The sequence below is a fragment of the Nerophis lumbriciformis genome, linkage group LG13, assembly GCF_033978685.3.
Source record: "Nerophis lumbriciformis linkage group LG13, RoL_Nlum_v2.1, whole genome shotgun sequence".
NCBI classification, from domain to species: domain Eukaryota; kingdom Metazoa; phylum Chordata; class Actinopteri; order Syngnathiformes; family Syngnathidae; genus Nerophis; species Nerophis lumbriciformis.
The window spans coordinates 34,430,689-34,457,002 of NC_084560.2; the positions used below are offsets into that span (position 1 = coordinate 34,430,689).

The 26,314-nt window shown below is 39.0% G+C and overlaps 1 protein-coding gene across 1 annotated transcript in view; it reads left to right on the forward strand.

Annotated features, from left to right (window-relative positions):
• Positions 1-316: 316 nt before the first annotated feature.
• itgb5 (integrin, beta 5) overlaps positions 317-26,314 on the forward strand; it is a 61,314-nt gene continuing 35,316 nt past the window's right edge. The window contains exons 1-9 of the mRNA XM_061970937.2: positions 317-745; positions 5,651-5,736; positions 5,800-6,007; positions 6,076-6,325; positions 8,182-8,350; positions 13,617-13,778; positions 23,208-23,303; positions 23,380-23,469; positions 25,910-26,044. Of these exons, the coding sequence (XP_061826921.2) occupies positions 670-745; positions 5,651-5,736; positions 5,800-6,007; positions 6,076-6,325; positions 8,182-8,350; positions 13,617-13,778; positions 23,208-23,303; positions 23,380-23,469; positions 25,910-26,044 (1,272 nt within the window). The 5' untranslated portion in view covers positions 317-669. The remainder of the gene's footprint in view (positions 746-5,650; positions 5,737-5,799; positions 6,008-6,075; positions 6,326-8,181; positions 8,351-13,616; positions 13,779-23,207; positions 23,304-23,379; positions 23,470-25,909; positions 26,045-26,314) is intronic.

Here is a 26,314-nt window from a genome sequence, read left to right on the forward strand (position 1 = left end):
CAGTACAGAAAAAAAGCCAGAAGCTGAACATAGAAAGTGACGTCATTGCTGTTTTTATACGTGTAAAGTCGCGCATGCGTACACGGAACACTTTACATTTATGGACAACGCCATTTTGATCCCTTTTAAGATTTAACTTTATTATTATTAATATTATTATTGTTTGTATTGCTATTGAACATTATTACTCGCGTTTTAGGCATGACAATTAAGCTTTTCGAACCCATCTTGTGGTTCGGGTTTACGCTTGGATGGAGTCCACCACCAGGGGTCAGCATTGTGCCGCTGGCCGAGCGCAACAGCTTGTGGGGGCGGAGCCTCTGAACTGAGAGGACGATCCAAAATAGCGAGGACTGTCGAGTTTGGAAGAGTTGAGGATTTTCCTGCGTTTGTCTCCTTCTTGTCTTCCCAGCGTGTAAACCAACCAACGACTGCTGAGGCCGAACATCGAGTCCACGCAGCGGGTCGTCTTCTGCCGGCATGGCTGAAGCAGAAGCACCGACGAGCGGATTAAACAATGGCAACCTGTCGCTGACGTGCACGGCTCGTCAACCGTGGAGCAGCTGGACCGGAGCCAGTCGCGATGGTTGAGTGAGAGACGAGAGAGACTTTTTAGCCGCCAAAAGAGATCTGCGAGGAGCATTGCACTGTCAACAGCCGAGAGACGCCATGTGCAGCCCGGCTACACGCATGTGGAGAGCCGCTGTGTGCTGCTGGATGCTAACATTCCTGCACACCTCCACAGGTAACAACACCACACACCTGCACAGGTAACAACACTCAACACACCTGCACAGGTAACAACACTCAACACACCTGCAGGAACAATACCTTGCTGCACCCAATATCTGTTTGGACTACAAACACTCCTCTTGAACACTTACATATTGTGGTATAATGCTAATAATAATGTAAGCCTATTTGCTGTAAAGTGTATTTGCTAAAAATGAGTGGTTGTAGACAACAATGTACCCCACAAGGCACAATGAGTTTAATAAATGTAGTTTGCAGTGGAAAAGGTTCTCCGTATGACACAGAAACACATTGCAAACTACAACCACATGAGTAACTATTTAGTTAATTCCATACAAAAGTGGCTGTTGTAATTCCAAATGCACAGTTGTTATCCCAGTTCTTGAATTGGCTGCCATTGTGTTGTTCATAAACATGCATACAGTAAGTACCTTTCTGCATGAGCAATGGAAAGTCGTGTACTTTGTACATAACTGCACTTTTTTGAGAATTTCGCCTATCATTCACAATTCCTTTGTAAGACAAGAACGCAAATGTTTGTCTCTTAATGCATTCTAACTCTTAAAATATGGCGAGTACAAGGTGGCTAACAATGAAGCTAAAGGGAGTACAGTATTGCGCCCATAAAGCCCTCTAAAAACATCCAATAACCGCCAACCATACTCCATTTACATGTCGTGACCTGAATATTAACCAAGTATTAACAATGTTGTTATTATAAGCGCAAACGCTGACAACTATTTTTAGCGGCACCGTGATCACTGTGAGCTAACTCGCTTATGCTGCTATTGCTGACATGCTGAGCTGCTGCAGCGCCTCTGAGTTGGTGAAAGTTAATTCCAATCATGCCTCTCACCTGAATAGAAGGTTGTGGACATAAACCGAGAACTTGGTCAACTTTGACATTCAACTTCGACCCGCAGATGGCGAGAAAGACACAAAATGACACTCGTTGGCGACACGTTAAACGGGTTAGATATAAACATCCCATTAGTCGGAATCCCAGTGAGAGGAGACAATGTACAGTACGTGATTGTTCTATTATGTTTGTAGTTTGTATTTCTTGTTTAGCACTTAGCAACACTGCTATTTGCTGGATCTGCTTATCACTCATCTTCTAAAACTTGTAGATCATCCTCCGTATATTCAGGCTCAAAAAATTTGTTTCTGGATCATCATTTGTCCCAAAGTAGTCTTTATTGGATTTCATGATTAGTAGTGTTGTTGTTGAAGGAAATAGTCAACGTTGTGATGCGTCTGTGAAATAATGTGCCGCTTTATGCTTAAAATGACCAAAATACATAAATATTGTTATTATGAATGTTACTGTTACTGCTTTACATACCATATTTTCGGATCATAAGGCGCACTGTCAAACAGGTCTATGCAGGTCTATTTTCATACATAAGGCGCATTAAAGCACTAGTGTTATGATTTTTTTTCTACATTTAAAACACTTGCCTGTGGTTTACATAACATGTAATGGTGTTTCTTTGGTCAAAATATTGCGTAGATGATGTTTTACAGACCATCTTCAAGCTACTTTCTGACCGACTGTGGGCGGCCTTACTTACGTGCCTCTACTTCGACAGCGTCTTCTCCCAGTCATCTTTGTTGTAGTTGTTAGCGCTTCCATAGCAAGTCTACTGACAGATATAAGTTAGCTACTTTATATCGGAAATGGCAACAGTGGAGTAGTTACAGGATCATACATTGGTCATGCTTAAAGTTCTTCTGTGTCTAGGGATGTCTTTCCTGGGTTTATAAACAATAAAATAATGACTTTTGATATTAACAATACCAATGTAATCATTGTAGTATCGACTATATACAGCTCTTGTACTTGGTATTGTTACAATCAATATCTGTGTAGATCCACTCATAGCATTTGTTTGCATTGAGGAGAGCTAGCTGAGTTGATTTATCATGAATTGATTAACGTGGACCCCGACTTAAACAAGTTGAAAAACTTATTCGGGTGTTACCATTTAGTGGTCAATTGTACGGAATATGTACTGTACTGTACTGTGCAATCTACTAATAAAAGTATCAATCTATCAGCTTGCTGTTAGCGGTTAGCTATTGTATCCTCCAACTGTGTGAAGTGAAGCATGTTTAGATATTCCTTGTCCTGCAGGGATGATACTTGTAAGAAACTTACTTTATTTGTCTCCATGGAGGCCATGATGGACATTAGCAGCTAGCTAGCGAACGTTTTGAAGCACCTCCTGCAGAGTGGCGCTTTATTGTTCATAGCTTCTCATGTATCGCTTGTTTTTAAGCCAAAAGGCGTCCATTCTGCCTCTTATATGTTCACACTGTGTCTGTTTGTAAGTACTCCGTACGTGTGCGTTGCCTAACATGCGCCTTTGCTCGCATTACCAGCAATTTCATGACGTGATGTCCATAGAAAAAAATTGAGGCAGTATATTATTGTTTTTAACTCATTAGTACCGCTAGACCGTACAACCCGAATGTTAGCTAACTTTTACATAAAGGGTGTCGATTTTCAGATTAATCGCGATTCCTATTTGTAACGATTATTAATCGATTAAAAAAAACTCTGCCACAAAGAAAAGAGAAGTGTTGGATACTTTATGATACTTTATTAAATGTTTGGGTGGAATTTCATTAAACAAAACCATTTTTTAAGTAGTATAGAAATGTATCACAGCTGTTTTTCTATTTTGTGGAGGAATGTAGTTAATCATTGAACTGGCATCCGATGTTATTTAAAATGTAAATATTTTGACTCGAGAATCGATTCTGAATTGAATCGTTACCCCCAAGAAGGGAATAGAATCGTGTGGTGCCCAAAAATTCACAGTCCTTATGTTTGTTTACCATTTAGAATGCATAGAAATAAGAAAAACGTGTTAGTGTCTTAGCTAGGATTGTGAATTATAGACAACATTCCCCCAAAAAGTGCAGTTCCCCTACAACATAAAACACTAACGGCTATAATCCTCAGTCTCTAGAATGTTGTAGAATGGAGCAGCAGGCATGACAAGTGCTGGTCCAGAGGATCAAACAATGGCTGTTAGACAACAATCAAAGTTAAAACACTGACTTTTACAATGAAGTGTTGTTCCAGCAGCATCATTGCCCTTTCAATTCATTTCCACTTGTTTATTATAATCCCAATGATATGATTGGTTATACACTATGAAGCGCTAATGCATTGGTATTATTGTGTGAATGCCCACATAGGTTATGTATTTGTTTTTACTCGCCCCAAAAACCTTACACAGCCCACAGTTTTCATCTGATCAGAACCATTCATGTCAACGTTTGGCTTGACCGGGAATTGTGAGCTCCCCAAAGACATTTAAAAAAAAATTTTATCCCAGAATTCCCGGTTTTCCGGGTCATTTTGCCCATTGGAAATGAAAAGGTCAATTTTAGAACTTGGACAATTCCCACATTTCTCAACTGATTTGATCCATCCACACGCTCCGCTCACACTGGATAATCAAACTACCATTTTATACCAAGTCCCAAAAAAATACAGGAATTCCCAGATTTCCCTGTTGTCCAAAGCCCTATTTTCACCTCTTCCCGAAAAGCTTTCACAGTGCACGTTTTTCAACCGTTTTTGACCATCCATCCATCCATTTTCTACCGCTTGCCCCGTTCGGGCCATTCCTCTTAGTTGGGACAACAAATGTTATCATTTTTTGTAGAAATTGCAGGTTTTCCCGTAATTGCAAGAATTCTGAAATACCAATTAAAATTCAAAATGTTACTACGTTAACATTTTTCAACCGTTTCCAAACATTCCAACACCAACCCATTCATATCATCTAGGACAATTCTGATATTATCTATATTTCCATCACCCACACTACTCTTTGGATATATTGAATGCAAAACATGTTCTCCCTTTCCCAAAATTGCCAGTTTTCCCGGAATTTCCAGTAATTTTTTCCCCCATTGACAGTGATTGGGAAATATACAATTGACTGCATATCCCACATTTATCATCCGATTAGAACAATTCCACCATCGACACACTTTGCTCACCCTTAACATTCGAGCCAGCAGTTTCCCGGATCCGAAAATTCCCTGATTACCCGGAATTACCAGGAATATTCCGGGATTGAAAATGAATGGGTAATATACAAACCTCCATTTCCTACATTTCTCAACCGATTTGAACCGTTCCAACCTCCACACACTCCGCTCACCCTGGACAATCAAACTACCATTTTATACCAAGTCCCAAAACATTCTAGGAATTCCCAGCTTTCCTGGTTTTCCAAAGCCCTGTTTTCACCTCTTCCTGGAAAGTTTTCACAGTCCATGTTTTTCAACCGTTTTTGACCATTCCACCTTCAAAACATTCCTCTTAGTTGGGACAAGAAACGTTATAATTTTTTTCCGTAGAAATTCCCGGTTTCCCAGAATTCTGAAATACCGATTAAAATTCAAACACCAACCCATTCATATCATCTTGGTAGGACAACTCTGGTAACCAAAAATCCCAGTTTTCCCAAAATTTCTAGGAAATTCCCATTCAAATGAATGGACATATTCATAGTTCCACAATGCCCAAAATTCTCAAAATTTTGCGCCATTTTTTACCCGATTCCGACCTTTCAACCATCCACCCACACTACTCTTTGTAAGTGTTGAACGGAAAACATGTTTTTCCCTTTCCCAAAACTCCCTGATTACCCGGAATTACCAGGAATGTCCCCCCATTGAAAATGAAGGGGTAATATACAAACCTCTCCATTTCCTACATTCAACTGATTGAAAACGTTCCACCATGCACACACTCCACTCACCCCGGACATTCAAGCATTTCAGTTCTGCTCACGCGTATGGGCAGCTTGCGCACGTATGGCAATTCCTACCGGCATTGCAAATTGTAGTTACTGTCATCTCCCCCCAGGTCTAAATGTGTGTATGAGTGGCAGCGCTACCTCCTGTGAAGAATGCCTCCTCATCCACCCCAGTTGCGCCTGGTGCGCACAAGAGGTACGCACTTTCCTTCCTGTTTGTTTTAGAACTGATCGTTACGCAGCTTGTTTTCTTCTGCAGGACTTCGGGAGGGGGCGCACCCTCAACTCCCGCTGCGACTTCTTCCAAAATCTGCACAAGCGAGGCTGCGGGAGCCGCTTCGTGGAGCACCCGACCAACAGCATGACAGTCCGGCAGGACATGCCTCTGAGCTCCAAAGGCTCCGGCTTCAAACAGTACGACGTGGTCCAGATCAGACCGCAGAGCCTCTCTCTCAGCTTGCGACCAGGTGAGTGCCGGTCGCCTCTAGCTGGCAAAAGGCACGCGCGCTAACCCAATCCTGTCCAACTTGTACAGGACAGCAGACGTGGTTTGACCTGCAGGTGCGGCAGGTGGAGGACTACCCGGTGGACCTCTACTACCTGATGGACCTCTCCCTTTCCATGAAGGACGACCTGGACACCATCCGCAACCTGGGCACCAAGCTGGCCGAGGAGATGGGCAAACTCACCAGCAACTTCAGGATGGGCTTCGGCACCTTCGTGGACAAGAACCTCTCGCCTTTCTCCTACACAGCGCCAAAGTACCAGGAGAACCCGTGCAACGGGTAAGAAACGCTTTTCGTGTCAACTTTATTATCTGGAGATTGGGCCAGGCATTAAAACGATAATAATATATATCGCCATAGACCCGTAATCGATATCGATTAAAAATGCATTCAATGGGACGGAAGTTGCAAAGCAAGGTTGGTTGCATGAACAAAGGCCCTCACTCTCTGGTAACCGAGCAACACAGGTAGTGATCAGTGGGCGTGACATGCTAACAGCCAATCAGGTAACAGTATCAACTATCAAGGTTGGTTGCGCCATCTTGTTGTCTGGCGGTTGATTATCTGCATGGAGTGAGAAGAGAAAGTCAAAATCAAAAAGGAAAAGTCTTTTTTTGTATTTTTAAAAAAAGGGACCGTAGTCAGACCAATATGGTCTGTAAATGATTCAAGGCACCACCTTAGGCACGCTCACCCTTTAGAGCACAGCTGTAACTTCCTGCCACTAAACCCGCAGACAATAGTTCTTCTCATGTTTCTATGTTTAGATTTTCACACTTTGCACTATTTTCTTACACTTTATGAAGCATTTCTTACATATTCCTTGTTTTTGCACCTTTATTTTAAGAGCCTATTAAGTGTTTAATGTGATTTAACTATTTTGTTGACATTGTTTGAGTGTTTTGCATGCTTGTGTTGACATTTCCTTTCTGCCTTGATAGCTGAGGAATTATAATCAGAGGAAGTCTACATTTGAAACAAACATTTTTACATTTGACTTAATTTTCTTCTGGTCCATAGGTCATAAAAAATATAAATAATTATTGACATTATATTGGGAGACAGTTTTCAGCCATATCGCCCAATCAGAAGTTTTTGGGAGAAATATTTTTCGACTTTATTCTCTGAACTTTATGACTTTATTCTTGTTTTATTAGCAACCTTTTTTTTTGGTAAATTTTCACTTTTTGTCGGAAACAAATGCAACTTTACTCCATCAATCCTCCCACTTTGTTCTCACCGTTTCTCTCCACAAACACAGCACTTTGTTTTTTTTAGTATGTTGTCATTCGCCTATTAAGTATTTTTTTCCAATTTCTTTTCTTGTAAAAAAGTATGTGTATATTTATCCTAAAACATTTACGCCTTATTCTTGTAATATTACATCTTTATGCTCGCAGTCTTAAAAAAAACTTGAATCTTTTTTCTTGTCACCAGGTAACTTTTCTCAAAAAAAAAATTGTTTTAAATCCTATAATATTATGACATTATTCTCATGTTATTACTTCTCTAGAGCACATTTTAATTGAAATATTGAGTTGTTTTTTAAAAACTATTTCTTCTGAACAACTAAAACCTTTAATTTTGTAATTGAAACATTTTTCTCATGATATTAGGACTTTATTTTTGTATCATTCACACTTTTTTCCTTGTAATTTTGCAATTTTTTCCTTCAATTTCACCCTAGTTATAGAATTAAAACAACAAAACTGGTCATTTGTGGGTTTTTATCTAACTTCAGCAACATCGCAGTGTTTCTAAAATAATACTTCAAAATTTACATTGATGCAAACACAGAACAGATAAAACGATTTCAAAAGTGACCCCACATATTCATGGTGATGAATTATGCATTGTTGGCTCTTCATATTTGATAAAGCCTGCTTTCTTTCCCTCCCACGCTGCGCTTCACGCAGCCAAACCAAAAGAATAGATGGAGGCCTGCATGTTTGCCTCGAGGTGAATGTGACTGCACTAATTCGCCATCCTGCCAGTGCGCATCACTTGGCATGTAGGTTAGAGCGCGTCCGCCTGCAGAAGATGTTCAGCACATAACAAATATTTTAGAGGCCGCGCTGCTCATTGTCACGTGTACGCGCGACACCCTCGACTGATCGTTGTCTGCACCTTTTCAGGTACAAGCTGTTCCCCAACTGCGTGCCCACCTTTGGCTTCCGCCACATCTTGTCGCTGACGGACCAGGTAGACCGCTTCAACCAGGAAGTGCAGAAGCAGATGGTGTCTCGCAACCGGGACGCCCCCGAAGGCGGCTTTGACGCCATCCTGCAGGCGGCAGTTTGTAAGGTGACTAGCGTCCTATTGATCTTATTTCTGTCCTGTCCTCTGTCCGTGGTGGTTTTTTTAAATGATAAAATAATAGTCATTGTTTTTAAGTGAGAAGCGTCAACTTAAAGCGATCATATTATGCTTTTTTTTTTTCCCTTCATGATTATGACAAATTCTTCATCTAAACGAGAAGATATAAACATCCCATTGGTCGGCATCCCAGTGAGAGCGGACATTATACAGTACGTGATTGTTTTATTATGTCGTAGTTTGTATTTCTTGTTTCGCACTTAGCAACACTGTTACTTGCTGGATCTGTTTATCACTCATCTTCTACAACTTGTCGATCATCCTCCGTATATTCAGGCTCAAAAATATATGTTTCTGGATCATCATTTGTCATAAAGTAGTCTTTATTGGCTGTCATGAAGTCTGCCACGATTATTAGTACTTGTTCGTTGTTGAAGGAAATAGTGAACGTTGTGATGCGTCTATGAAATAATGTGCCGCCTTATGCTTAAAATGACCAAAATACATAAATATTACGTTATTATGAATGTTACTACTTTACACACTATTTTCGGATAATAAGGCGCACTGTCGAACGGGTCTATACAGGTCTATTTTCATTCATAAGGCGCATTAAAGCGGTCATGTTATGATTTTTTTTCTACATTTAAAAGACTTCCTTGTGGTCTACATAACATGTAATGGTGGTTCTTTGGTCAAAATGTTGCATAGATTATGTTTTACAGACCATCTTCTAGCCGCTTTCTGACCCTCTCTTCAGGAAGCCCCTTTTTGTGGGCGGTCTTATATACGTGGCTCGACTGCGTCTTCTCCCCGCCATCTTTCTTGTAACTTTTATTGCTTCCATAGCGAGTCTACTGACAGATAAAAGTTTTAAGTTAGAACTATATGCAACTTTTGATTAAAAAAGACAACAGCGCAGGATTTTAGCATGCATGTGCATGTACGAGCCAGTCGGCCCCTCAACAAAAGCATAGAGAACTACAACAACCTTTTTCCTCTGAGGGCCTCAGACTGACAAATCAAAGTATATGTGGGCCATTTTGGTAGTTTTCACCTTCGAAACCAGTATAATGTGTATATTTTTTTCAAATAACTACAAAATGCAATTTCAGTAGACATTTTGTGTGAATGCTGAAGAGCCAAAGCCGAATAAAAATGCTAAATTAGCCCGCTGGCCAGATAGCATCAAGTAACAAAAAATATGAGCGAAATGAGCTAAAAAAAAGCTAGCATGCTAGCAGTATCATGCTAACAATAGCATGCACACTGAAATACCAAAATAGATGACACTGAGGTATATACCTGTAAAATTAGTTAAAGAAATCTAGCATGCTAATGTTAACTTGCTAAAATGCTAACTGTAACATGCGTCAAGTACCACAATGTATTACTCTGAGGTGTACCTGAAAAATTTGTTTAAAATGCTAGCCTGCTAACGTTGGCATTGGATACCCTAAGTAGCAAAATATAACAGAGGTGTATACCTACAAAATTAGCTGAAAAAGAATATGCTAACGTTAGCATGCTAACAGATATCATTTGTCAAGGAACACAATATTGACCTGAGGTGTATACCTGCAAAATTAGCACAAAAAAAGATAGCATGCTAATATTAGAACACCCCTGGATTACAGCTGGATTGAAATTGCAGACTCGCATAAAGCTCTTGGGGTAAACCCTTATGGAGCTATCCGCTGATATAACTAAGGCAAAATAAGTCGTTTGGAAGAAGGCGGGATGTTTTATGAATGTCATAAAGGTTTGATCCCAAATACACAAAACAGGTACCAATTGGTAAGAAAAGTTGGTTCTGCACTCGATAAAATGATATCAATATATATCGCAACAAATACATAAAAAAATCAGTTCGACAAAATATTCAATACTTTTCTTCATCGAAAGAAAGTGGAAGTTGCGAAGCAAGATTGGTTGCATGAACAAAAGGTACTCGCTCTAAACTGAGCAACACAGGAAGTGATCAGTGGGCGTGACACGCTAACAGCCAATCAGGTAACAGTATCACCTATCAAGGTTGGTTGCGCCATCTTGTTGTCTGGCAATTGATTCTCTGCATCACAAGAAGCTAAAAGTCAAAATGAAGGAATTGTGGATAAAAGAGCAAAAGTCACCTGGTTTGTTTACCGTATTTTCCGCACCATAAGGCGCCCTGGGTTAAAAGCCGCGCCTTCAATGAACGGCATATTTCAAAACTTTGTCCACCTATAAGCCGCCCGGTGTTGTAAGCCGCATCTAACTGCGCTAAAGGAATGTCAAAAAAACAGTCAGATAGGTCAGTCAAACTTTAATAATATATTAAAAACCAGCGTTCTAACAACTCTGTTCACTCCCAAAATGTACGCAAATGTGCAATCACAAACATACGTATATCAACATGGACAGAGCTGCGTGAAAAAAGCCACCCGGCCTCTTCGCGTAAACTTAAACTTACCTTAACCACTCGCTCATCTTTTCTTCATCCATCCCTTCGAGTTAGCTTTTATGATGACGCCGGCTGGAAAGGTCTCTTTTGGCAAGGTCTTCCTTTTGAATATCACCATGGGTGGAAGTTTCTGGCCATTAGCATGGCAAGCTAGAACCACAGTGAAGGATGACTTCTCATTCCCTGTGGTGCGAATATTCACCGTACGTGCTCCCGTTCCACAGTGCGGTTCACAGGAATATCAGTTGCTGTGAAATAGTAATCCGTGTGCGGATGGAGAGATTGCGTCTTTTCATGAACCGGATCCCTGTCGTTTAGTAGGAGCCATTTTGTGGTCTTTACAGATGTAAACACACAAAGGAAATGAAACGTACGGTGATATCCGTGCGCTTTTTCTTCTTCTACGCGGGCGGGTGGTTGCTTACAGTAGAAGAAGAAGCGCTTCCTGTTCTATGGGGGCGGGTGCTTACCTTGGCGGTTGCTTGCGTAGCAGAAGAAGCGCTTCCTGTTCTACCGGGAAAAAAGATGGCGGCTGTTTACCGAAGTTGCGAGACCGAAACTTTATGAAAATGAATCTTAATATTTATCCATATATAAAGCGCACCGGGTTAAAAGCCGCACTGTCAGCTTTTGAGTAAATTTGTGGTTTTTAGGTGCGGCTAATAGTGCGGAAAATACGGTACATTGTTTCCATAATTTTGCTGGCATTTCCTCTACTTTCTGCGTTGATAGCCGAAGGGGTTATAATATCCATCCATCCATTTTCTACCGCTTGTCCCTTTTGGGGTTGCGGGGGGTGCTGGAGCCTATCTCAGCTGCATTCTATAATATATTTTATATATTTGTCCTTGTCCTTATTTTTCATAGGTGATAAAACATATCTAAGTATCGATATCAACCGATATAATACACTTATATCCTGATACAGTTTTCAGCCATATCGCCCATCCATAACCAAACTACATCAGGTTGCCACCTCTGTTTGCAGCTTGGTGTCAAAACTGTTTTAGACAGGTGGGGCCAAGAAAGCAACTAAACCTGCAGAAAATAGTTCTTCTCAGGTTTCTCTATGTTTACATTTTCATACTTTGCACTATTTTGTTAAACTTTATGAAGAATTTTTGTACATATTCCTTATTTTTGCACCTTCATTTTAAGTGTTCAATGTGATTTTACTATTTTGTTGACATTTTTTGAGTGTTTTCCATGCTTGTGTTGACATTTCCTTTCTGCCTTGATAGCTGAGGTATTATAATCAGGAAGGTTGCATTTGAAACAAACATTTTTACATTTGATATATTTTTCTTCTGGCCCATAGGTCATGAAAAATATAAATAATTGTTGACAATATATCAGGATACGGTTTTCAGCCATATCGCCCAATGTGAAGTTTTTGGGAGAAATGTTTTTCGACTTTATCCTCTAAACTTTATGACTTTATTCTTGTTTTTTTAATAACCTTTTTTGTAGTTAATTTGGACTTTTTGTCAGAAACAAATGCAACTTTACTCCATCAATTCTCCCACTATGTTCTCACCGTTTCTCTCCACAAATACAGCACTTTGTTTTTATAATATGTTGTCATTCTCCTATTAATAATACTTTTTTTTAACTTTTTTTTTCTTGTAAAGAAATATGTGTATATTATTCCTAAAACATTTACGCCTTGTTCTTGTAATGTTACATCTTTTGAATCTTTTTTTCTTGTCACTAGGTAACTATTCTCTAAAAAAAAAATAGGTTTAAATCCTATAATATTGTGACCTCATTCTCATGTCATGTCTTTTCTAAAGCACATTTTTCTTGAAATATTGAGTTATTTTGTTTAACTCTTTCTTCTGAACTACTAAAACCTTTTAATTTTGTAATTTTAACATTTTTCTCATGATATTAGGACTTTGTTTTTGTATCCTTGACACTTTTTTCCTTGTAATTTTGGAATTTCTTCCTTCAATTTCACCCTAATAGAATAAAAACAACAAAACTGGTCATTTGTGGGTTCTTATCTGACTTCCTAGCTGAGGGGATTATAATCAGAGGAAGGTTAAATTTGAAATAAAAATGTTCACATTTAATATATTTTCCTCCTCGTTCTTATTTTAAATAACTCATAAAACATATCAATTATCGATATCGGGCGATACAACCACTGATATTGTGATACGGTTTTCAGCCTTTACGCCCAGCCATATTTCTATGTTAATAATAATCTGTTGAAGGGTCAAGCGAGAAGTATCATCAAACATTTAAGAACTCTTAATTCGGGCAATCTCGACTCACATTTGATCGCTGGTTCGATTCTGTGCAAGCGCTGGCTGTGTCGCCATGGTGATGGCTGTGATGGAAGTGTTCCAGGGTTGCCCTCGTGACACGTATCAGGCCTAATTGCTTGTTGATTAAAAGCGTCATGTGGGGGAGGCGGAAGCTTGGAGACAGGAAGTGCATTCTGTTGCAGCAGAGACAGGTCCCCTGTTCATCATCACCCCCCCCCCCTATTCCTCACTGTTGTTTTCCCTGCCAATGTCACTTTTTATGTACTTCCTTCTGCCTTGTCATTAAGCAAGCTGCCCTATTTTAAACCAGCAAGGCTGCACCAAGTGACTGTTCTGGTAAAATAACTACACAATAGTCTGCTGTTAGACTCTATTTAAGATGTGTAGCAAAGCCTGTAGAAAGGAGGTTTTCCCTTCAAGACAATGCCTCTTTTCTGAAAAGCGAAGTAGATGTTTTAATGTATTAAAAAAAAGTGCATTTTGTATCGTAGTCAATCTTTCTGATTTTGTTGGTTCACTTGGTTGTTCTGGTGAAAAGGATGAGATCGGCTGGAGGAAGGAGGCCTACCACCTGCTGGTGTTCGCCACCGACGACGTGCCCCATCTGGCTTTGGACGGGCGGCTGGGCGGCCTCGTGCGACCCCACGACGGACGCTGTCACCTGGACGACAAGAGAGAGTACAGCGCCTCCACGCACATGGTGAGAAATATAACACAACTCTCACACAACACTTCAATATAACACAACACTTCAATACAACACAACTCTCACACAACGCTTAAATATAACACAACACTTAAAAATAACACAAGTATCACACACACACCCATAACACAACACTTGAACATAACACAACACTTGAACATAACACAACACTTCATCCACATTTACATGAAAAAAAATCCTGCCAGGTCCAATCCAGATCCTGAATTAAGTACTATCTATCCCGGACTATAAGTCGCTACTTTTTGCCTCCACTTTCAAGCCTGCGTCTTATTAATTTATGGATTTTCTCTCGCTAACGGCCGGAATATTTTGTGTTCAATAGTTTTCATTAAACCCAAGCAGGCACGCTGAAATTATGTTATTGTTTGTGCCATGGCGCCATCTTTTGGACGAGCTCGCTCAATGCAGGTGTTCGTGTTTTGAATGCCTTAAACCGGAAGTAGAACCGTCCATAGCGTTTCTGCTTCACTCATCACTACAAGCAACGTTTTAAACAATTAGTACTTACTAAACCGTCTCATGTGTGATGTCTGTAGGAGTGTTTTCATGCGTCTTTGTATGTGCCATCGTAATGTAATCAAGCTAGCGTCATTAGCTAATATGCTAACAGATTTACAAGTGTCTGTGTTAGTATTATTAACTTACAACGGCATTCTTTTTGTATTGTTTCAATTACGTAAATTCCTCCGTAAATTCACCAAAACGTCACGTGGAGTTATCGAGTCTGTTTAGCTGATTGGAGAGCTAGCTTACGCAGCTAGTGGGTCCATGACGATGACTTCTGTTTTGTTTGATCAGCCATTTTACTGCCGTGTTACAGGCACCGTTTTGAAACAATTAAGGTAAACATAAACATTTACAGAATATTTCTGTGTAAATAACTAATTTCACAACGTATATATCTGCGACTTATATGCGGCGAATATATGGAAAAGATTTATTTTCTTCTAAAATTTAGTGGGTTGCGCTTTATAGTCTGGAAAACACAATAGTAATGTAAATGTAACATTATAATAACCTTAAACATCTTAATCCAGATTTGATTCATTAGGCAGCAATGTAAATATAGCACAATAAAAAAACTCCAGATGTATCCAAATGTGACCCACATTTTGTGAAAAAATCCTAATCTGATTCAGATTCACATTTGGCAACAATGAAATGCAACATTAAAAAAAAATCTGATTTAACATTTGTCAAATGTCATCAGATCATGTCAACTTCCTCCTGTGGGTTATTGAGTTGTCAAGGAGACAGAGTATGTTTGGTGGGTAATTACAGAGTTGAAGATTACAGGCCAGGGTGTCCACACCTTTTACGCTCAGGGCTGCACTCTAAAAAAAGCAAAGGATGCCGGGGCCATTTTAGTGTTTTTCTATTTTTAAAACCAATAATATACAGATTTGTTTTCAACCCTTAGGGCTCCCTTCAAGTTTGGTAAATGTTAAAGGTCTTGTGGACCCGGAAGTCATAAACGTTTTAAAAGTGATTCATATGTACATTTATTTACTTGAATGCTGAAATCTCTTGCTCAGTTCCAAATCTATCCGTGTTATGTCCTTTTTGTCAAAGAAAACTCTGTTTTTAATGGCGAAAACACAAAATATGCAATTTTTCCCCTCATCTCATAAAACAAATGTCAGAGTGGAATATTTGATGTGAAGTAATTGGTGCCTTGAATATGTCAATAATTCATAACATTGATTTTGATTCATGAACAATGACAGTTAAATCCAGTAAAATACATCACCACAATTCTCCGGGATCCAAAAGAGCCCACTCATAAGTCTTAAAAATAAGTAACACATTATTTTTTACTTTTCAATCAATCAATATTATATTTATTTAAAGTTGAAAAATTTCAACTTTTGTTGAAATTTATGAATCAACTTCAGATCCATTCATCGATTATTTTAATTTTAAATTTTAAAATTTTAATGTTTTAAATTTTTGTTTGTTTGTTTGTTTTATGCCCTTTTTGTCATATATATACTTATTTATGGCAAAACATAAAATATGCAATATTTTCCCCCAACAAAATATATTTTAAAGTGGAATATTTGATGTCAAGTAGTTGTGGCCTTTAATTGGTTAATAATTCATAACAACATTGATTTTAATGTATTATTTTTTGGAGCAAAGGCGGGGTTTTATGAAAAAGTGACTGCCTTGGGGATCCAATTATAATTTTTTAATGTTTTTAATTTTGTTTGTTTGTTTTATGCCCTTTTTGTCATATACCTACTTATTTATGGCAAAACACAAAATATGCAATATTTTCCCACAACAAAATATGTTTTCAAGTGGAATATTTGATGTTAAATACAAATTTGTTTCCATATGAGTTGGGAAATTGTGTTAGATGTAAATATAAACGGAATACAATGATTTGCAAATCCTTTCAAACCCATATTCAATTGAATGCACTACAAAGACAAGATATTTGATGTTCAAACTCATAAACTTTTTTTTTTTTTTTTTGCAAATAATAATTAACTTAGAATTTCATGGCTGCAACACATGCCAAACTAGTTGGGAAAGGGCATGTTCACCACTGTGTTACATGGCCTTTCCTTTTAACAACACTCAGTAAACGTTTGGGAACTGAGGAGACACATTTTTGAAGCTTCTCAGGTGGAATTCTTTCCCATTCTTGCTTGATGTACAGCTTAAGTTGTTCAACAGTCCGGGGGTCTCCGTTGTGGTATTTTAGGCTTCATAATGCGCCACACATTTTCAATGGGGGACAGGTCTGGACTACAGGCAGGCCAGTCTAGTACCCGCACTCTTTTACTAAGAAGCCACGTTGATGTAACATGTGGCTTGGCATTGTCTTGCTGAAATAAGCAGGGGCGTCCATGGTAACATTGCTTGGATGGCAACATATGTTGCTCCAAATCCTGTATGTACCTTTCAGCATTAATGGCGCCTTCACAGATGTGTAAGTTACCCATGTCTTGGGCACTAATACACCCCCATACCATCACAGATGCTGGCTTTTCAACTTTGCGCCTATAACAATCCGGATGGTTCTTTTCCTCTTTGGTCCGGAGGATACGACGTCCACAGTTTCCAAAAACAATTTGAAATGTGGACTCGTCAGACCACAGAACACTTTTCCACTTTGTATCAGTCCATCTTAGATGAGCTCAGGCCCAGCGAAGCCGACGGCGTTTCTGGGTGTTGTTGATAAACGGTTTTCGCCTTGCATAGGAGAGTTTTAACTTGCACTTACAGATGTAGCGACCAACTGTAGTTACTGACAGTGGGTTTCTGAATTGTTCCTGAGCCCATGTGGTGATATCCTTTACACACTGATGTCGCTTGTTGATGCAGTACAGCCTGAGGGATCGAAGGTCACGGGCTTAGCTGCTTACGTGCAGTGATTTCTCCAGATTCTCTGAACCCTTTGATGATATTACGGACCGTAGATGGTGAAATCCCTAAATTCCTTGCAATAGCTGGTTGAGAAAGGTTTTTCTTAAACTGTTCAACAATTTGCTCACGCATTTGTTGACAAAGTGGTGACCCTTGCCCCATCCTTGTTTGTGAATGACTGAGCAATTCATGGAATCTACTTTTATACCCAATCATGGCACCCACCTGTTCCCAATTTGCCTGTTCACCTGTGGGATGTTTGAAATAAGTTTGATGAGCATTCCTCAACTTTATCAGTATTTATTGCCACCTTTCCCAACTTCTTTGACACGTGTTGCTGGCATCAAATTCTAAAGTTAAAGATTATTTGCACAATTGTCTTTGTAGCATATTCAACTGAATATGGGTTGAAAATGATTTGCAAATCATTGTATTCCGTTATATTTGCATCCAACACAATTTCCCAACTCATATGGAAACAGGGTTTAATTGGTTAATAATTCATAACAATGTTGATTTTAATGCATACCTGCCAACTACTCCGGTTTTCCCGTAATTAGTACGGTTTTCATCAACCTATTCCAGGTTACGGTTGCAGTGATAAAAAATACGGTTTTTCATTACCGGTAATTACATTTTTTTTTTTTTTTTAAGTTTTATTCACGAAATCGCGTAACAACAATGACAATCGACACTGCTTCCCGTAACGTCCTATCGAGCCATTCCGAATGCCATGCGCGAGGCTATTTATAGCACCGCTGCCAAGCACGAGGCACTAGTTGCCATTGTTTCCAAACGAGCGAACGATCATGGAATCAGCCGGAGAAAAATCGCAAACGAGTCTTAAACCGAAAAGAAAACTGCAGTCATTCCGTGAAGAATATTCAAAAGCCTATCCGGGAATAATTATCCGTTCCAAAAAGGGTGAAAACTACGCGAATTGCACCTTGTGCAGACAAGATTTTTCGATCGGACACGGAGAAATTAGCGATGTAAAAGACCACGTTGGGACAAAAAAACACAAGTCTAATACCGTTGTTGTACCGAAATCTGTTACCCATCGGAATTTGTAACTCCAGGGGGCGATGTTCCCATGACGTTTGTTTGATGGTTAAACGGCAAGCCCAAAGAGGAGAAGAAGAACGCTTGCGTAAATGGCGTAAACTATCCTTAATGCTGAAACGTCAGTTGTCAGAATTTCAGCATTAATAATAACAATGGACTCATACTATAATGAAAGTAAGTCATTGATTTCCAGAATATGTGTAATTTATTAATGCTGAAATTCTGACAACTGACGTTTCAGCATTAAGGATAGTTTACGCCATTTACGCAAGCGTTCTTCTTCTCCTCCTCTTTGGGCTTGCCGTTTAACCATCAAACAAACGCCATGGGAACATCGCCCCCTGGAGTTACAGATTCCGATGGGTAACAGATTTTGGTACAAGTGGAAAACTTTCAACGTTTTTCGTCGCCCAAACAGATTCTTTGGATGTGATAAATGCCAAAGTTTTATTTACGGAGGCAATAATTGAGCAAACAAAAAGGTAATGCCACGAATGTTATCTATTGGAGTTGTTTAGTACTGTTATACTGTTAAAAGTGTTTATACTATTTATGCTTTCAAGTCCAAGTTGAAGAAATCTTGTTAAATGTTGACAGCATAACTACCAAAATACAGAAGTATGTCCTTAATATTTTTGCAGTGCTATTTCTGTTGAAAAGTTCAAATGATTACATTTAGAGATGTGATGTGCCACTTTTCAAGTGTCTGATGGCTTAAATTAATTTTCATTAATTTTTCATATTTTGAATTCTTTTGAAAGGCTTACAAAAAAACTACATTTGAATTGTAATTCCATGCTATTGACAGGACTATTAATTTTAATGAAGTTAGCTTACCATGTTTACAGTATGATAATTGTGATAGAAATGTGAATTTTAGGCACAGGATATTTTTTACAATTGAACAAGGCAGTAGATTATACAAGCTTGGACAGAAAGTTAATAATGACACCAATTTTTTTTTTAATGGAATTGTTTAGTACTGTTTTACCATTTGTTTACTGTAAAAAGTGTTTATACTTTCAATTAACAAATTGAAGTCTTGTGAAAGGTTGACAGGATAACTGGCATTAACTGTCAAAATAATTTCAAACTATTGAAGTTAGCTTACAGAATAAACATGTCAATCAACCCATATGATTTTTGCTGTAATATTTTTGTTTTGAAAAGTCACTGTGACTGATAGAAAAGTGATGGTTTTAGCAACATTTTAACCTGTCTGAATGCTAATAATCATTTTGCGTCGGGGGGGCGAAGCCTGAACCCCCCACCAGGACTTTGCCCTGGACCCTGGCTACTAGGTTTTTCTGATTTCAAAAGTTGGCAGGTATGTTAATGTATTGTTTTTTGGAGCAAAGACGGGGTTTTACGAAAAAGTGACTGTCTTGGGGATCCAAAAGGGATGTAGATATCAATGAAGTGCTCAGAATAAATCTTTTTTTTTTTTTAATTACTTTCAATTCTTGAATCTCTACATCAATTTAAGACATACTTGCCAACCCTCCCGAATTTTCCGGGAGACTCCCGAATTTCAGTGCCTTTCTCGAAAATCTCCCGGGACAACCATTCTCCCGAAAATCTCCCGATTTCCAGCCGGACAACTACAGTATATTGGGGGCGTGCCTTAAAGGCACTGCCTTTAGCGTCGTCTCTCACCTGAAAAGGAGACTATTATATATGTCTCCGTTATCCATAGATTTATCTATAACCCATAAAGTAGGCAGGCACGGAGCTATTTCTCAGCGTGTGTTTATTCCAGCCGGCACGTTAATATTGTAGCGGCTGGCTACGGGGTGTTAGCCAATGACTGTGGCTGGGGGGCGGGACTTCTGGAAGAGATAGGGAAGTGACGTTGTTAATAAGAAGTGGGTGTTCAAGTTTTGCCGGGAAAAGGGATAGACACACATTGGAGCTGTTGTGTGGTTGAATTACATCTTGTGCAATAAAGACAAGACAAACAAAGAAGTTGTATGAGCCTACATTCCTGGGATTATTACAATAGACTGACACACAACATCCGGATTCCCATCATGCATTGCTTCAAAACTACGGCACGTTGTAATATCCTAAATTTCCAGCCGGACAAACAATATTGGGGGCGTGCCTTAAAGGCACTGCCTTTAGCGTCCTCTCTCACCTGAAAAGGAGACTATTATATATGTTGCTGTTCTGAGTGTTGCTGGGTCGGGTTTGGTTTTGGAATTGGATTGCATTGTTATGGTATTGCTGTGTATTGTTTTGTTGGATTGATTAAAAAAAAAAAAATACATCGATTTTTAAAAAAATGAGAATCGATTCTGAATCGCAGAACGTGAGAATCGCGATTCGAATTTGGATCGATTTTTTTTTCCCACACCCCTAATATATATATATATATATATATATATATATATATATATATATATATATATATATATATATATAAGAAATACTTTAATTTCAGTGACCCCGCCCACCCCCACCCCTCCAATCTCCGGAATTCGGAGGTCTCAAGGTTGGCAAGTATGATTTAAGATTATCCCTCACTTAAATTTTTTTGTATGTTTTATTCTGTTTGTCAAAGAAAACCCTGCTTTTGAGACACAAAATATGCAAAATTTTCCCCAAAACATATTTCAAAGTAGATTATTTGATGTGATATAATAGGGGCCTGAAATTAGTCAGGTTTTTAAAGAATGACAGTTTAAAAAAACAGCCTGCATGGCAGTTTTGTGTTATTAGTGCCAACATTTAATCTGTTTGTGCTTTTTATGTTGTTGTTGTTGTTGTTTTTTAGCAAAGGTCTTTTTAGATTGTGCCCTGGGGCACACTTTTTTTTACACAGATCATACGATGTGTGTAGGGCCCTGCGATCTGTGGGGGCCACATTTTGCATGAAGAGGCACATGTAAAATGCTAATGAAAGAATGACCAGGTCACTCATATTAAATTTTTGTGCAAACTTTTCACTAGCCCCTTCCTGTTCCGCCACTGATAATAGTATAACAGCTGTTGTCACTGTCTCGCATGGCACTGCTCTTGTAAAATAGACATAGTATGTTTGGTGTGGCAAGAAGGTTTGCTCATTCGGTTTAGTTTGATGTATGTAATAGTTCAATTATGAGTCATGTAGTATAGAAATAGTGAAAGAATGTTGGGTTGGAGGCTCCTAATAGAATTCTGCTGGTGGCCCAAGAATCAATAACTGTTGCCTTGTAATAAATATGAAACACATAAGAAAGAATACTTTTAGGTAGAGTCTTCCTCCTGGTTATTTAACGATGCTATAAAACACTCGATCATCATGTGAACAGAACACCGCTTCCAATTATTCCTCTAACAGCAGATGATGACAAATATATGAGCATAAATGAAAACATGTGGACAGACGATGTATCCTAGATGGTGTGTTTGGGTCATGCTGCTATTTGATGATGAATGCTGCAAGAATTTGGTTGTTCCATCTTGCGCTCTCATTGTGTCAACCATCTTGACCCTGTATTGTTGTTATCCTGGAAATTGTGTGTGGTAAAGTAAGCACAGGCCGCTCACCTGTGAAATGTAAGATCTTAATAACTTAAAACAGGTCAAGTTTCATCATGTTTGGCATATATATTATAGATGAATGTTTTCCTCTTAGTTTTTGGATGCTGCTTAGAAATAGCTTTAAACAAGTTATCGATGCTTTTGATTAGAAGCAGCTGTGCATGGACTCATAAGTAAAGGTAAGACCATAATAAAGTTGTTTTTTTATTAAATGTGCTTTTCATGATGGTATCCTTACATCACTCAAATTTATAAGCGCAGGCCTAAATTTACCCCACGCCTTTTGGTAAGCGCAGGAGTGTGAAGAGGTTTTAAATTAATTAGCGCCCCGGCGGCTATTCAAGGAAATACGGTATGCGACGCGTCGTTTCAGCCTTAGTCCTCACATCTATGTGAAGCGCTTTGAGTGTCTAGAAAAGCGCTATATAAATCTAATCCATTATTATCATCATTATTATTACTAGGTCCTCCTTTTCCACTTTGTCGTCCTCTTCTACTAGGTCGTCCTCTTCTACTAGGTTGTCCTCTTCTTTTTGGTCGTCCCCTTCCACTTTGTTGTCCTCTTCCACTTGGTAGTACTCTTCCATTTTGTCTTCTAATTTGTCTTTGTCTTTGCCGTTTTCTTCTGGTTCTTCCTCTTTGTCGTCGTCCTTTTCTTCTTCTTTGTTGATGTTTTATTCTTAGTCTTCCTTGTCTTCTTTGCCGTCCACTTCTTTCTCTTCGTCTTCCTCATTTTCTTCCTCTCCTTTGTTTTCCTTTTGTTCTTCTCCATGATCGTCCTATTGTTCTTGGGGGTGGTATAGCTCGGTTGGCAGAGCGGCCGTGCCAGCAACTTGAGAGTTCCAGGTTCGATCCCCGCTTCCGCCATCCTAGTCACTGCCGTTGTGTCCTTGGGCAAGACACTTTACCCACCTGCTCCCAGTGCCACCCACACTGGTTTAAATGCAACTTAGATATTGGGTTTCACTATGTAAAGCGCTTTGAGTCACTAGAGAAAAGCGCTATATAAATATAATTCACTCACTCACTCACTTCTTCCTCTGTCCTTCTTCTTTTCTTCTTCTTTTGTGTCTGCATTCCTGTCTTTTGTCTTCCTCCTTTTCTTCTTCCTCTTTGTTTTCCGTTTCTTTGTCGTCCTTCTCAGTTCGTCTTTTCTTCTCCGTCATCTTACTTTTCTTCTTCATCGTTGTCATCCTCTTCTTCCTGTACAGTATATTGTCCTTTTGTTTCGTCATTTTTGTCGTCTTCCTTTTCTTCTTCCTTTGCGTCTTCTTCCCACAAAAGACAATCTCTCAAGTATGACGTGGTGGTCTTCATGGACTTTAGAAGTTCTATTATGTTTGACAGCAGCAGCAGACAGGAAGTTGCATGTGAATGACATCACCCCCTGGTGGAGGTCATGGTCACATGTCAGTGATGCGTCTCTCCCCACAGGACTACCCGTCTCTGGCGCTGCTGGGCGAGAAACTGGCGGAAAACAACATTTTCCTCATCTTTGCCGTCACAAAGCGCTTGTACGTCATTTATAAGGTACTAATTTTCTTGATTCTTCTTCTGGCGTGAGCTCCTTGCCTCCTGTTACAAATGTTCTCCATGTTTTTCCAAGAATTTCACGGCGCTTATACCGGGCACCACGGTGGAGATCCTGGACCAGGACTCCAAGAACGTCATCCAGCTCATCATCGCTGCCTACAGCGTGAGTTCCTGCTTGTTGGGGAATACACACAAGGGGGACGAAGGGGGGGACACATTCTTTAAAGTCTTCCCCTTAACCGTGACCCCTCCTCCAGCACACACACACACACACACACACACACACACACACACACACACACACACACACACACATACACACATAATTAGATCCTCCAGCTGTTTCCATGATAGAGCAAATAAGACAAAACGTTGTGGCTTGTGCAGCCCTTTGAGACACTTGTGATTTAGGGCTATATAAATAAACATTGATTGATTGATCTTCTTCCAGCTTTGCAAATGTCCTCTCCTTGTAAAAAGACGTCGGTATTTGTCAAGCATTCCAGTTTGAAGCTGTAGGAAATCCTGCTGACATGTGCTTTATTGACGTGGAATCAGTTGTGTTTTTACTGGATGCACACGCTCCTATATCCACAGAGCTGGTCCTAATATTTTGACCAAACTCCAACCATCTTGAATTGTTTGAAAAGCCGTCAGACTTTCCTTCAGCGTGTTTTTGCCGCGTGGGTGTTTGGGTTTGTCTCCCCGCCTGCAAGGAGCTGAATCATGTTTTTTTTGTTTTTTTCCCGAGCCGTTGGGCGACAGAACGGCACACGGGCTTGAAGGAAGCTGGGAGCCGCTGGGCTTATTAACATTCCAGCTGCCAAGCCCTCCCAGACGTCTTTGGCCAAACAAACGCTGTGACAAGAGGATGTTGCGTAAGCGCCTCGTTTATCTTCAAGGCGGGCCGCGACGCAAAAGCCCATGCTGCTGCTGGCAGATATTGTGTGAACGCCAACACGCTTGATGTCCTGCACTCAAGAGTACATTTGTCATTGAAGCAAAGATGGCTCTTCTCTCTTTATTTAATTATAACCCAAAAATCTTAGTTAAACTGTTATTCACACTTTTTGATCATTTGAGCTTTTTAAATTACATTTCAATTATTTTTAGCTGTTGTTATTTATCTAGAATAAAAAAAAATATATATAATACTTAAATAATATTATATACTCCAATGGTTACTTTAAAAATATTGTATTTATATGTATTGTACATGTATACATTCGGAAATTTTTATCATGTACTTTAAATTATTATATATTTTTATATATGTTATGTATATTTTTTATTTTTTGTTAGCAGTAAATTTTAGTTGTTTTAATATATGTTTTACTTTGTTCCTTTAAAAAAGAGCATTTATTTGTTGGGGTGCACACAAAAAAAATCACATCCAAATCGTGATTCTAAATCTGTTCATAATTTTTTTTAAATCGATTAAAAAAAAAAAAAAAAGAACTTTTAAAAATGTTTTAAACATGTAACCTGTTTTGAAAACGTCTTTTTAAAAATATTATACTAAATGATACATTGAATCGGTAATCAATTCTGAATTGAATCGGGATCAAATCGTTAGGTACCCAAAGATTTACACCTATATTAATTTGATATGCATAATTAATTTGTATAATACACTTTATTATATCATTTTGAACCTGTTAGGATTTGTATTTTATTATTTATAATAATTGTATTATTATTTTTAGTTGTCGTAATAGTGCTTTAAATTAATGTATTTTTTTAAATTTAAACAGATAATTTTTTCTACAGTCGTTTCTCATTTATTGCTTATAATTGTTTACGTACATAACCGTGATAAATGCATTCCCGCAAATTTGAAATAATTAATTATGAACTAAATATTTTCCTAGCTAGAGCATAAAAAACTGTTCACGACCTTCTAAATACTTTTTTTTTAACATTATAAGAGCCCTCTTCGTCACCCATACACTCTTGTAATCTGATATATTGATGTTGTCTGAGGCTGAGCCAATCAGTGGCCACGATACTGAATAGCACACTCAGACTGGTTTGGCCCAATACTGCTGTATTAAGATATTTTTAGTTAATTTTGTCATGTTAATGTGTGAAAATGCTTAATTTAGGGCCCGAAAATTCTACTATATGCTTTAAAAAAATGTTTTTTTAAATAGCCCCAAAAAAATCTGCCATGCGGTGAAGCTGCAATATTTGAAGCGTGATCTGGCTAATTAACAACAATGTGTATAATATTTACTGATTGGCCGGGATAAAGCACAAGCTCTTACTGCCTTTTTGCAAGGCATCCATGACAGTTAAAGTTGAAGTGCAGCGTATTTTTCTTGCTACTGCCACCAACTTGACTGGAGGAGTAGTGCAGTCGTTTTTCAATGAACAATTTAGCTCTCCGTTCTGTTCTAGATCTAGTCTTCATGTTTCCTGGCGTGTAGGACATTCAGTTGTTGTGGAAATGGCAGCAAAAACATTCCCTGTGGTTTTCGCATGCTAATCGATGCGCACCAAACTGGTGCTGTGTGCCTTTTCCCTGTCTAGAAAAAATTGGTGACTAACCAGAATAAAACTTTTCCCTTCCATTTCAAATTGTGACGTTCTCCTCCTTGTAGAACATCCGCTCCAAAGTGGAGCTGACGGTGTGGGACCAGCCCGAAGACCTTAGCCTGTCTTTCAGCGCCACCTGCCAGGATGGACAACCTCTGCCTGGCCTCAGGAAGTGCACCGACTTGAAGATCGGCGACACGGTGAGTCGCACATCCACTTTTACCCAACATCTACGCCTTTGTCATTCCTGGGGGTAACTGTTCAAATCAGAATTAATTCTCAATTCAAAACGATATTCAATATCCTTTATTTAACCAGGTAAAAACTAATTGCGTGAATGCTCCAAAGCATTCTACTCCAGATTGTGGCGCGCTCTACATTCCACATTTTTCATCCGATTCAAACCGTTCCAACTTCAAACTGTTCAGCCTGTTTGGGAATCGCGGGCTTTCCCTTGACAAATTCCAGGT